At 33.9% G+C, this 13,982-nt stretch overlaps 1 protein-coding gene across 1 annotated transcript in view; it reads left to right on the top strand.

The window, feature by feature from the left end:
* Positions 1-13,982, top strand: part of CCDC178 (coiled-coil domain containing 178) — a 180,581-nt gene that overhangs the window by 57,129 nt on the left and 109,470 nt on the right. Inside the window, 2 exon segments of the mRNA XM_040550306.1 lie at positions 3,232-3,377; positions 7,241-7,400. Coding sequence (XP_040406240.1) covers positions 3,232-3,377; positions 7,241-7,400 — 306 coding nt within the window.

Below are 13,982 nucleotides of genomic sequence, written 5' to 3'. Positions count from 1 at the left end.
GACAATCTTAAATTAAGGACTGAGGAATTCATTGATTCAATAGATTTCTAAATTTGTCAGGGAAGACAGAATTTATACATCCCTTTCTGTTAAAGACTGTGCTCTAGCAAACTGCAGGTTAACCAAAGTATGTTAGATTATGTGGAAATGACTCATGAGTCAGCATACCAATATTCAGTAATTCTACATTGTTTCTGAGTGCGGTTCTTTTCTATACTTTTTAAAATTAATTTTAAGGCTGCCTTTCCTAGTAACTGTAAATAACTGTATCCATTAGTTGCTTTAGCAATATCTGAGTTAGTGTTCTGCGTAAGTGGAATAAAATAATGTACAAAGCCTATCTTATGAGATCTCTGGTGTACTGAACTAGTAACAATACTTGGATACCTTAAATACTGCATTCTTAGAGCCTGATGCATTTCCTTGATTGTAGCAATTGAAGTTTAATAAGAGGGGGGCTTTATAAAAGCGTCTGTCTTATTTTTAAGAATAAATTATATTTCTGTCTGTGCAGGGGCCCGCTATATTATCCTGTAATGTTATATTGTTTTTAAGGAAATTATTTAAAGATATATTCAGAGATTTTAATACTCTCTCAGGATTATGACATTGGCATGTTTAAAGCTTGTTCAGTGCTTGGCTTAAATGATTTTATGGAAGAAATGGCAATGATTCCGTAGTATTCATAGTACAGGAGTAAGAAAGAGTCTTCAGCTTCCAACTGATCAAGCAATTCACTCAGTCCTTCATAGTTTATCTATCTTAGGACAAGATAAATCACACACTGGAGGCTACTGCATCTTACCATGGAATTTGAAGTGATTTAGTTTCTTCTGCTGACATTTAAATGTCTAAAAGCTAGATATCATGATAAGAGCATGTGAATTCTACCTCATAATACGCTGGTAGTCTAGTTCAGCAACTGAGAAGAATGATGAATGCTGTTCAATTGATAATGTCTGAGTGTCAAAGGACTCAGTCAGCTTATGCAGGATGCTGGACTGTTATCCACTACAGCAAACCCTAAAGAGTGGATGGATATTCAGTCCATCAATATTTAGATTACAGAATGTAGCATAACTCATTTTTGTTTGTTTGTTTTTTCTAAAACCTGATTGCAAGCTCTCTGTCTTCTGTAATAAGTAACAGAATGCACTGACTCAATGGCTAGTATAACCTATCCTTGGAAGCTTTTTCATTTCTTATCTGCCTTCTCAGTTAAAAAATCCTGAAATGAGTACAGGATGTCAAAGTGACAAAATTCATTTTCACTGGCAGTTTTGTTCTAACACAGACTTTTTTTTTTTAATAAAATAAAACAATTAAAAAAAAAAACACAACCTACTCATCATGACTTCTTTCTCTATATCTGACCCTCATAGCTCAATCATTTTGGATTTCATAATATGATTATGTTTAAGGCCCAGACAAGTAATCTGCTCTGACATTCTATATATCACAGGCTACCACATTTCTTCACCCCTGATGCTGAGCCTAAAACTAATATGATTTTCCTCAGAGGTTTGAGACTCTCTATGGGCGGTTCAGTTGCATAGGGATTTGCATTAATTACCATATCTTCATTTTCCTTCTAATGATTCTATGTTTCTGCATGAAACCTGAAATTTCCACCTAATCCTATACAGACGCATATTACACTTTAGAAAGTTAAGAGGCCTTACAAATATCATGTGTATGTGGTACCTCACACACTTCCATGCTTGTGCTCACATCTGTTACAAAAGCTTTGGTTACTGTTTTTTTTCAGCTACCTTTTAGGTATATCCTTACGAAGCACTTCATTTATAAGGAAAAAGATCATTAGACTATAGGCTACTGCTTCAGAAAAATGGTGTGGTAGCTAAAGAAGAAATTTTAAAAATATTGACCTTGATTTAAATACTGACATGTATTCTTTGTCTACTAAGTTGTGAGGTCTTAAAATTCTGTATTTATATGTGTACATATTTAAATTATCTCTATATGTGTGTATGTGGTATTTTCCTCCCTCTTTAACTCATTTACATAGCGGCATACCTCACATTAGTATGGGTTTCAAAATCTAATGCAGTAATACCACTTTAGAAGTATTGCCCAAATTGCAGACTCCCACCTATTTAATACTATAGTACCACTACAGTGCTTGCTATTTGCCTTTTTCATTCAAAAGAAACTACAGTTTTGTTTACCAGATACTGTTGCCATTGAAAGTAGTGTTTGCTTCTGTCATGAATCTTTCTTTTTTTTTTTTCTTTTTCTTTTTCATTTTATTCTAATTTTTTGGTCCTGTAACTATCAGTCACTTTTGGAATGAAACAAACAAACAAACAAACAAAACATGCAATTTAGTATCTCTTCTGCAGAATAGGAAGTTTAGTGAAAACAGTGTTTGTAATGTAATGTTTTTCAGCAGCTTAACGTCAGCATCTCTCTGAGAAGTTGTGTACTTGTAGAAGAAGAAAGTAGGCAGGAGTTCAGAAGTCTTGTCCTCTGTGCTTCAGTCCTCCTCTGTATGGAGTACAGTGAAACTACATTATGAAAAAAAAATGGTATCCAAAAGAACAAAGCTCTCTATTTAAGCAACCAAATGAGTAATGCCAGTTTTCAGAGATAATGAGTAAATTACATTCTGCCTCAAGTCAGTAGCATCTAAAAATACATTTTTTCCTGAAAGTTCATTATTTTAGGTATCTGCCTAAAACACTTTTGTATTGTGTAAGCAATTTGATGGTCTAGCAATAAAAGTGGCCAGTTAAGACATTGACTCGGCATATGCTGAAATAAATAGGTCCAAACTTGGTCACATATGAAAATTTATCCTTTTCACTGTCATTAAAGTTTTTGCTGTGCAAGCCAGTGCTTATTTGGAAAACTTTTATGAATAAGAGCAAAAACTAAAGAGGATGTGTATTTTATCAAGAAGGTGGCCTACAAACTTCCATACATACATATACAACATAGGCAACTGCAAAAACATAAGTGCTGTAATAATATTTATGGATTTTTAGATGCGTGACAAGTTGGAGGGCTACAACTGGATGTGCAAAATCGTGCCCTAACAGAAATGCAATTATTCCAGTTGCACTAAGTGTTTCAATTGCCCCTCTAGAAACAGTTCTGCTTCTTTAAGTATATAATTTCATGAACTGTTGTACATAATCATATGCTTAAACTGCAGTATTAGGAAGTCTAGCCCTGCTAGTTTACATGCTATATATTTTTTAATTCCAGGAAAAAAAATCATTTGTGTCCAGTAAAATTGCTGAAAACTCTCACACTGTGGAAAATTTAAAAAATGAACTTAAAGAACTTGCTGCATTATGGAACATGAAGCAAATACAGATGGAAAATACAGAAAAATCTTTTGTCGATTTACGGTAAGAACTACCTATTTCATGAACTTGTATAGGTAGTTTATTACTTTTAATAACTTTACTTATTACTATCAATACAGGTAGTTTTATTATTTTATAGCATTATTTCTAGGAAATATAATTCACTTTTCCTCAATAATTTGAAAGTATTTTTGTGGGATTACTGCTTCTAGATTCAAAGCATTTGTAGAAGTTATTCATGATACAATGTCTGCCTACCAAATTGAGTTTTGGGTATCAGAATTACTTCTGGAAATCTAATAATATTCATGGTCAGTTGCATCCTTAATTAATGGAGGATTCCTTGCATTCTGTGTTTTCTCTAGTTTAAGAAGTGTAGACCTATACTTACTGTGACTGATGAATACTGAAAATAGTCTCAGAGGTCTCTATCCAACTGATAATACAGACTACCTTCTAGGCCACTCAAGCCTTGGAGGGCCATATATGTTGATTGCACAGCAGGTTTACTCTTTAAGGAGAAAGGTGAACCTGCTGAGCAATGTCAAAGAGAAAATAGCTTGGATTGTTGAGTTGTGCAAGATTGCTAAATAATAAAAAAACAATCCTGATGTCATTATAATAAATCTCCCTGTCTGTCATCTCATTCACTTAATGTATTGTCAATGTTGAAAGATCTTTGAGAGATTATTGCATTAAATTCTTGGCTGGGGAAAAAAAAATTGTTTTTATAAGTACATTTTTATAGCTGTATATGTGGGACTGGATATGTTCTTTTTCAACTCTTGATTCAAACAGAATGATTTGGAGGCACTCAATGTGCAGTGGAACTTACTGAACTTACTTCAAGAATTGAAGGCATCCTTCCACAATTAAAATCTCTTTATGTTTTCCTCAGCTCTTCAGCCATTAGTTAGTTGTTTCATATCAATGAAATGCTGTATTTAGATTCACAGAAAGAAAAAGTGATAATGTCAAGAAAAAGTGATAATGAGAGGTTATTCCAGCAATTCTCTGCTTCTAAATAGCTATGAAGTCCAGCTCTCTTTCAAAAAGAAATTTTCTTTAAAATTCTCCAGCTTCTAGACCTAAAATAGACAGTAAAGAAAGTTTTATATTTTTCTTGAAAACCTGCTTTTTAGAGATCTCATCTAGTAGGAAGAGTGGTAAAGCAAAACAAAAGACCAAAAAAAAAAACAAACCACCAATCAATTACTTCTTTTTTTTTTTTTTTTCTTTTCTCTGTCACTCCCTGAATACAGAATGTGCAGCACACTGGAATTTCTCTGTAATGTGACTTGCTGAAACAGGGGACAGCAGGGAGGGGAGAGACTCTTTGTCAGGGAGTGTAGAGATAGGACAAGGGGTAATGGCTTTAAACTATATGAGGGTAGGTTTAGATTAGACATTAGGAAGAAATTCTTCACTGTAAAGGTAGTCAGACACTGGAACAGGTTGCCCAGAGAAGCTGTGGATGCCACATCCCTGGAGGTGTTCTAGGCCAAGCTGGATGGTGCTTTGGGCAACCTGATCTCGTGGGAGGTGTCCCTGCCCATGGCAAGGGGTTGGAACTGGGTGATCATTGAGGTTCCTTCCAACCCAACCCCCAAATTCTATGATTCTATGATTTTTATGCCTTCCTATTGTCAGAACATTTAGCCTCTCTGGGCTTGAGGGGCAAAGGAGAAGAAGAGTTTAGCGTTGTTGATTGTTTATTTCCTTGTTTATTATTTCTCATTAGTGAAGAATAATGGTAAAAATATTCAGAAGAAAATTTCCTTTCAGGCTAATCTACGTTATTCTATTAATGTTTCCAATAATCTAACATATCGCATTGTATTTCATCAATCTGTCTTAAGAAAGTCTCTAGCCATTTACAGTTATATTTTGTGTTACACATGTAGTTCAAAAGTATGTATACCTATCTATTTGAACTTTTTTCTTTTCGTAAGAATGCTGAATCCTGCCTTACTTGGTAGAAAAACTGAGAATAAAGGAGTAATTGTTTCTACTTTTCCATTTTTTTGGCATGTCATTAGGCTGATTCGAATGTGATCTGTTGGATAAACTTGAGATATAGAAGTCCCTACTTTTTCTGTCAGTCTTCATTGTTATCTTTTTACAGTTAACCTTCCTAGCATCTTTCTTTGAAGCATAACACTTCATTTACTATTGGTTACCAATAATGCAATAGAAAGACTAAATAATAGCTACTGGAGTGAAATAGAAACACTGGCACAATGTTTATAGAATAACAATAAGTTGAAATAAATACTTTTTTTTTTTTTTTTCCCACAATGAAATTGAGTACAAAACTGAAAAGGCTATTGCAAAATTTAGCCTAACCTGCTAAACAAGGAAAATTGTGTTGCAGGTATCCCACCTAGAATGTGCTTTATACCAATGGCTTTGGAAAAAATTGTTTATGCACTCTTGGAAAAGATAAAGATATGTCTTCATGTCTGAAGTTAAGAATGAATATGAAATACATTCACACCTTCTTTTTTTTTTTTTTTTTTAATCTCAGTGAAGTATGTTGCTACTTATATTTTAAGGATGATGGACAAATCCTGTGAACTTAAGATTTGTGTTAGAAGCACACTTACTTATACTGGAACCCCTACCATTTATATGCATCAGTTCACATACTGTGTGCTTAATCCCAGTGGGAAGGAAATAAGGGTGGGAAGCAAGTTTAGGGGATGTGCTGGAGTTTAGGAAGGCTGGAAGGGTATTTCAGTGAAAAGGAACTCTAGGTAATTTCTACTGGATCACTTATTCAGCTCCTCTTCAGAGAGGTTTTTGTAGACACTGATTTAGAGGAGGCCTTAGATGCTCTAATTTTCTGCAAAGAGGGTTGTTTTGCTGCAGAAAGTCTCAGAAGAGACTGTGAGGAGGATCTTGTGACCTCCAGAATTTAGAACTAAATCCAAAACCCCTAAATACTTCTGTTGTTTCAAGCATCACGTAAGTGGTAAGGATAACATATTATTTGTCCCAGCTGTTCCTAGCTTGACAGCATAAATAGCTCCTGAGAAGTAAGCATAAGTTTTATGTGATAGATCTTTCTCTTTTTTTCAGACTGTTAGATTTGTTTTAAAATTAGAAAATATATTATTTTAGTGTTAAAATAATTCTAAAGTAACACAACAAAGCCTGAATATTGGAAAAATTTGGCTGAAATTTGTCTATTGAGATTTCTCTTTTGTGTGCGCATTGTGATACAATCTTTATGCAGCCAAGAGTTACATTGCTGAAAAGGTTTAGGTTATGTTGCAGAAAAACAATTAAATATATATATATATTTTAAATACTCTCTTGTCTAAAAGTAACAGAAGAACACATCCTGGGAGAACAGAATTTTAGTAATTACTGGAAACCTGTAAAAAATGCTTAATTTTACCTATTTCATTCCTACAGATTAAAGAAACAATACTAGGTAAGGACAGAAACATAAAAGAAATATACAGATGATATGAAGCTCCCCTTTCCAGTCTCAACAAGTAATAAAAATACTGGTTGCCCAATATGTCACTGGTCATGAGCTCATTCTGGATCTCAGAATCTCGTTATTCCAGAAGATATGGGAGTGAACCAGTCTATTCTCCAGAATGTTACTTTTAGAAATGCAAGCTGTTCTTGAAAATTGAGGGAGTTACGTATCGCAATAGACTCATTGGATAAGGAGACCCACTGATATGTAGAGTGTCCTTAAGTGGTATTTGCAATCATGATAAGCTCCATCTTACATCTCTGTTTTTTGTTTGTTTGTTTTACAGGGTAACATTATTTGTGAGAAGACCACCTATTTTATCTATTATAAAATTAAACATTAGGCCTATAAAGACTAAAAAAGTGTAGCATAATCTTTATTACTTCATGGAATTTATTTTTTTCTTTCAAAGGAAAAATTTAAGTGATGTGAAGTTTAAGCAGCAAAATGTGCAGATATTATTTAATCATCTACAAGATGAGCTAGCAGAATATGAAAAAAGGTTAAAGCGTGAAGAAAAAACATATGGAGAGTTGCTACAGACTAGAAAGAAAGATCTGAAGGATTCTGCAGTGAGTATTATCAGAGCTGGCTTTCTTTATGTGAGAAATGAAGCAACTATTTGGTTAGTTCTGGCTCTTTTAATATGTAAGAAGATACTATTTTTATCAAAAGTTTGAAAATATTTCCAGTGAAATGAATTGCTATTTTTCCATAGTAGACTTTTATATTTCTGTGAATAAATAAATTATTTTAGGAGAATTATGTGCTTTGGCACATTTAATTTTTCATTAATGTTTAGGATTATTGTATGCTTTCTCTCCCCTATTTTTTTTCCCCTTTGATTTGTAGTTACCTCTGTGAAGGACAAGGATAAAAAAAAGTCATTGCTTCTGCTGACTTGAAAATCTTCTCCTTTTCACCAAGTGCTCAATAACAAATAAAATCTCAGATAACTTTGATTAAGATCAGCATCAATAAGTTCCCATTCCTTTTTAATCACTTCCTTGCAAGAATATTGCTCAGTGCATGCAATTGTCTTGATAGTGTAGCAGCCCAACTTTGGTCTTTTGGATAAAGCTGTTTCTGAACTTTCAGGAGCTACTACATAATAGGTCTCTTATCTAGATCTTAGATGCTGCAGTTGGTACTAGGAAGATGGGAGCCACACCCTATGTAGATATTGACAAGGAATAAGAGCCATTTGAAACAGAAATATTAAATACAGAGGAGTAATAACCATCTGAGAAATCAGATGCAATACAATTCTTCACATTGTTTTCTGCATTGGTTTCATATTTACTGTTTTCCCAAGAACATGGAAAAATGCCTAGATTTTTGCATGTAGTTTTCTTCATTTTTACATGAAAATAGAAATTAAAAGCTTTGTCTTCTGTGAAGATATTCCAAGGTTAATATTTTTGCAATTGTATCTGTTTTAAAAATAATTTAAATATTCACTTTTCATCTTGTATTCTTTACTTTCATGCCCAGTTTGTACTTTTCTCAGTTAATTTAGAGCAGATTAGGTAAATTAAGCTACTCAATTACATTCTCTTTACTATTCACTTTTACTTCCTATCTCTAGTGTATTAACAGGGCTACTGTGCAATGCTGAAATTACAAAACCTGTGGGGAAGTGAGAATATATTTTAGAAAATTATGTAAGCATCTACATTCTTGACTCTTTGAGTTATTGTCAATGGTGCTAGATGATGCAAAGTGTTCTACAGTGATATCAAATCTAAGTTCTTCTTTCATACTAGTAGTGAAAACTTTTAGACTGATTTTTATTTTGTCTCAGCACTGCATCACATATAGTTCTGTTGCAAATGTATTTCGCTTTATTTCTCAAAATCTATACTGCTCAGGGTATGAAAGAAAGGGAAATAGCAACAATGAGAACTTGTATTTTTTTTTTTTTAATAGAGATTGCTATTTTATTACTTTTCACTGGTATATCAGTCCTGTCAGAATACCATAACTGTCTCCTGTCTTGTGTTAAATTAATTCTAAGGTCAAAATTACCTGCCGGTATGTTGACTTGCTCATCTTCACCTTAACTTCAAAAATCTCTGTAAGGATTGCTTGGAGAGGTAGATTTCTTATCTCCTTCTCCAGAACACCAAGATTTGTTTTTCCTAATGTTTTCTGTTTCATCCTGTCTCCTCTCTGCTCCCACTTTCCCTTGACACTGAGTTATGGAGAGCTCTTAACAGTATTTCTTTATTAAAGTAATGTTGGGGTAATGAGATTATGCCAAGTTTTTGGTGGTTAAATGTAAGTAATATTTTGCTGCATGCTTGAAAGCCTGTTTTTAGTTTTTACTGGAATACATTGCTGGTCTCTGTGATAACATCTCTCCATTTAGGCCTGCAGCCGAAATGGAGGCACACACTGTTACCCTTTGACTATTTACTTTGTTATTACCGCATCATTTTAATGTCATTCTTCATTATTTTTATATGAAATGCAGATAAAAGCATTTATTCACAACTTCTATAAAACCCAACCCCACTAATCCATTTAAAAATGTTTAGAAGTATTAAGAAATTTAAAAAGTATAATTCCTATATGTTTATATTACATTAGAAATCTCTTTCTCTCTCTCCCTCCTCACATTTAGTTCATTTACTCTCACTTTGTTGCTAGTCATGAAACTAAACTGGAAGCAATAACACCAGCAAAGCCAAATATTCCTTCAGTACCTTATGGACAATCAAAAAATTTCAGCAGGGACTTCAGTGTTTACTACCCAATGGAAATGGGCAGAAGGCCTAGTACCAGTGGGTGGCAAGTTTGATAAGACATTGGAACTAGCATTTATAGGCAATTCAATTTGAATCCCAGTAAATTCAGGCAGGCTCTTCAGGGAGGCTAGCTATGATTTGTAAAATTTGGACCATTTCTTTAGAAGGATGGCTACTGTGGCTATCTTGAGATGGTCACTTGGACAGCTTTCAGAAGTTTTTGATGTAGGTAAAAAGTCAAATCTTCTAAGCTGCTAGAAAAAGCCTACTACCTAGCCTATTTTAAAGATATATTTTCTTACTTAATGGGTTGAATGAAAAAGCAATTCAATTCTGATTTTTGGTTAAAACTATTTCTATATAAGTTCCAACTTCAGATAATGTGGTACAATGATTATACGGCTTTCTTAGTCTGGAGATGTAAGCTGGTTTACCGAAGTAGTAAAGGAGCATACGTCCTAGTTCGTTTTTCACAGGCTTTGTGTCTCTGGGTCTGAATCTAGGTGAGGCCATTCAGTCCCCTGCTTGTGGGTGATGCAGTTAGACAAGGCTATGCCTATTTCTAAGGTGAGGCATGGGAGGCTGAAAAAACAGTTCTCGCAGGATTAGCCCCCACAAGGGGAATACAAACAAACAAACAACACCAAAAAAGCAATACCCCGACTTCTGGAATACAGTATATAGATAAAGGCAGGTTCAAGAATTTCTGACGTAGGGCATCTAGGAACACTAGTCAGATATAGTACTGAATGAGAATCGCCTGTCCTGATAGGACAAAAATTATAATACTTTGCTCCAAGTATCATGAAGTGCAAAAACTGAAAGGAGATGTTTTCTAAATAGGCTATGAATATATATGGTAACATCGTATGTTTTCAAAGACAAGGTGAAAACAAAACCCCAAGCAACTCAACATAAACTGTATCATTTAATCTGGGAGAATTGCTGTTAGATATTTTGGCTGATTCAGGAAAAGATTTAATACAGAAAACAAACTTTTGACTCTGCAAATTGAAAGTTGATTATTAGTAGTTCCTTCTACTTAGGGAGAGATGCAGATGTAAGTGTCAATCCAAAATGTTAGAGGTACACAGCTGATCATACAGTTTCAAGCTTGGAATTATCAATCATCTTGCTTATAATAAGATAATCAAGATAATAATCAATTAATCTAATAAGCTTACTTAATCTAATAAGCAAGATAATAATCAATTATCTTGCTTATAAGATGGACGAGTATAAGCCCTCACACCTTATACAAATGAGAATGATACAGTAAGGAATGGAAAGACTAGTAAGACTGAAAAACCCAGTCTGAGATCTATGCAAAGGTCCAATTTAATGTCCTTTTTGTGCTTACTTAGATTTTGTGAAGGTGAATAAAAGCCGGTGAGGGAGAACAAGAGGAAAGAAAAACTTCTTGCCAAGAAAAGGGTTTGGATGGCTTGACGAAAAGGGGATAGACAGTGACATCTTTCTTTGAGCAAGAGGCTTCTTTCTTCTGGAGACTAGATGGTACTGTTAAATCCATAAAAACAATCTCTTACGAAGAGACAAACCGGCCAGAAACTAGGTGAGAAATTTGATGAGAAAGCTAGAGACCCTTGTCATCACTGTGAAGGAAAATAGAGTTGAAGAATGGTCCTGCTAAGGGAGAAGATGCATAAGAAACTAGTGGCCCTAGCACAGATCCTGACAAAGAAAAATTTTGTGAGGAGACTCCTGTGGTGCACTGAGGGATGGAAGCAGTCTTTTCATGACCAGGACTAAATAGGATGAGAAGCTGAAGAATCTGTGTGCCTGGTTCTTGTAGCAACCCACATTGTGTGGTTTGGCTGGAGAGCTGAGTCACTGCTTTTGCAGACCTCCTAGACTTTGTCTTATCACAGGAGAGAGTGCTGCCAAGTGATAGGACTATGACACATGAATGTAACAAATGTCACAGCTAAACACAAGGTGTGACTTTTGTTTAACTGATGTGCATGCTACTAAATGTGGTGAAATTTACATGTATAATGATGAAGTTATACCTTACAGGCATATTTTATCACTGTGCTATTTGTAACTACTCTCATAGCATCTCATTACCTTATGTTCTACAGAGAGAGTACGGTCCCCAAACTATCATATTGCCATTTGGTTCAGTGCTGATATGTGCGGTATTAAACGCACAGATAAGAATTCTTTGACATAACAATTCATAATGAGTATTGGATCACGTTCAGAATGATTATGTTGTGCCTTGTTTTCTTAACCTGAAAACAAGCCTGCTTGTTCTTATTTTCTGCTGCTAATGTGATTATTGTACTTGCAATTAAAGTAACTGTAAAAATGATTACCGTGGTTTTTGAAGATTGAGCAAGACATTTTGAATGACCAAAACTCATTTGAAATGTGAAAATTTGTCCTTATTAGTATTTGCTATTGTATACATGATGAAATGCAGGTGTACAAATCTTGAAATTCAGACATCTACCTATGCAGACTTATACTTTTGATAAATGCATTAAATTTTGTTATCCAAAGCATTAACAGAGATCCTGATACTTTGAATTTCTTTTGGCTTTGAAATAGTAGTAGTATCAGAACTTCCTGTTTCTATTAATTAACATTAGTTTTCTGCAAAAATACCCCTACCACCCAATAACATTTCTAGATTTTCTATGAATTTACTTAACTGATGGATGATACTAGAAATAAGAAGATGATGGTAAATAGATATTTCTTTATCACTGTACCTTAACATTGGACCAGCTTTAGAAATGTTTCATCTTAAACTGAAAGTGAATTTCTCAGATATATAAAAGGGCACTTTGAAATTCTTTTACTGGAATGACAATGTTTTCTCCTTTGCCACAATGCAGAAAGCTTAATGATAAGGGAATATACTTTTTTTTTTTAATACCTCAAATTTTATAGATGTTAAGTTTTTAATTAGTTATTCTTTTTTTTTTTTTTTTAATTTAGTCTGCAAATGTTTGATCAGAATGTTTTGACCCTAACTTTAATGCTTTTCATTTTAAAACAAATCAGCATGCACATGTTCCTATGAGCACTTTATTTTTTATAGAAAAGCACCTTCCATCTGAGAAATAATATATCAGAAAATCCATGACCAGTTCTAACAGCCAGTCATGATATGTTGTTTCATCAGGTATTGATAGTAATGACAATGTTTTCTCCTTTGCCACAATGCAGAAAGCTTAATGATAAGGGAATATACTTTTTTTTTTTAATACCTCAAATTTTACAGATGTTAAGTTTTTAATTAGTTATTCTTTTTTTTTTTTTTTAATTTAGTCTGCAAATGTTTGATCAGAATGTTTTGACCCTAACTTTAATGCTTTTCATTTTAAAACAAATCAGCATGCACATGTTCCTATGAGCACTTTATTTTTTATAGAAAAGCACCTTCCATCTGAGAAATAATATATCAGAAAATCCATGACCAGTTCTAACAGCCAGTCATGATATGTTGTTTCATCAGGTATTGATAGTATTACTAATGAAATAATCTACAAAATGGCATATTTCAGAAGGGATTGTTACAGAAATATGATAATATGCTGTTGGAAGTTGAATTAAGAAATAGAGAAAAACAAAGTTAGATCCAAAGGGCAGTTTACCGTCATAGTATTAGATAAAATCCACTATGTGTCTTTTGTCATTTACTATTCATCTATTTAGGTCATGTTTTCTTCTAGTCATTGTTTTCAGTCTTGCTGCATTAATACCTTTATATTAGTTTCCATCTCTTACTTTCAAAAATACTGTTAATCAATATTAATGTTACTGAAGTGCTTTGTTACAGCATATCCATGTAAACGTAAGAGTTACATTTGAAGATTTATGACAAGAGTTTTTGTTGTTGTTGTTGTTTTGTTTTTTTTGTTTGTTTGTTTTTAACACCTAGAGAGCCATTGCTCCCTTTAGGCTATTCCATGGGGAGAGGATAAGGACAATAAATAGTCTGGCTATAAAATTGTCTTTAATTAGTTGACTCAGTGGCTTCCAACAGTGTGCTACACTGGTATGAGGGACTCCCATGTTACAAGATAGACTTCTGAATCTTACTCCGTGCTCCTGGGTAGGCTTACCGTATCAACTTACATACTGTCCTGTGGGAAGTGCTAGCAGTATTACCCAAATAACCATCCCACTGATTTTATTGGCTCACAGGGAAGTCGTATACTTCCCTTCTGAGGAATGTACATAGCTAGAGGTTGGGTGCCATGACAGTAATGACATTCTCAGTGAAAATCAAAGGCATATAAAAATGTAAGATTAATAGAATTTTTAAAGGATAGTTTTCTGCTTCTTCATTGAAAAATAAGTCATATACATAATAATTACAAGCAAATTAGCCCTCTCTGTATTTTAAAACACCATCAATGGGAACAATTA

This window comes from Cygnus olor, chromosome 2, assembly GCF_009769625.2.
Source record: "Cygnus olor isolate bCygOlo1 chromosome 2, bCygOlo1.pri.v2, whole genome shotgun sequence".
NCBI classification, from domain to species: domain Eukaryota; kingdom Metazoa; phylum Chordata; class Aves; order Anseriformes; family Anatidae; genus Cygnus; species Cygnus olor.
Note: the sequence above shows the minus strand (reverse complement) of the source record. Positions and strands in the feature narration are given on the sequence as shown.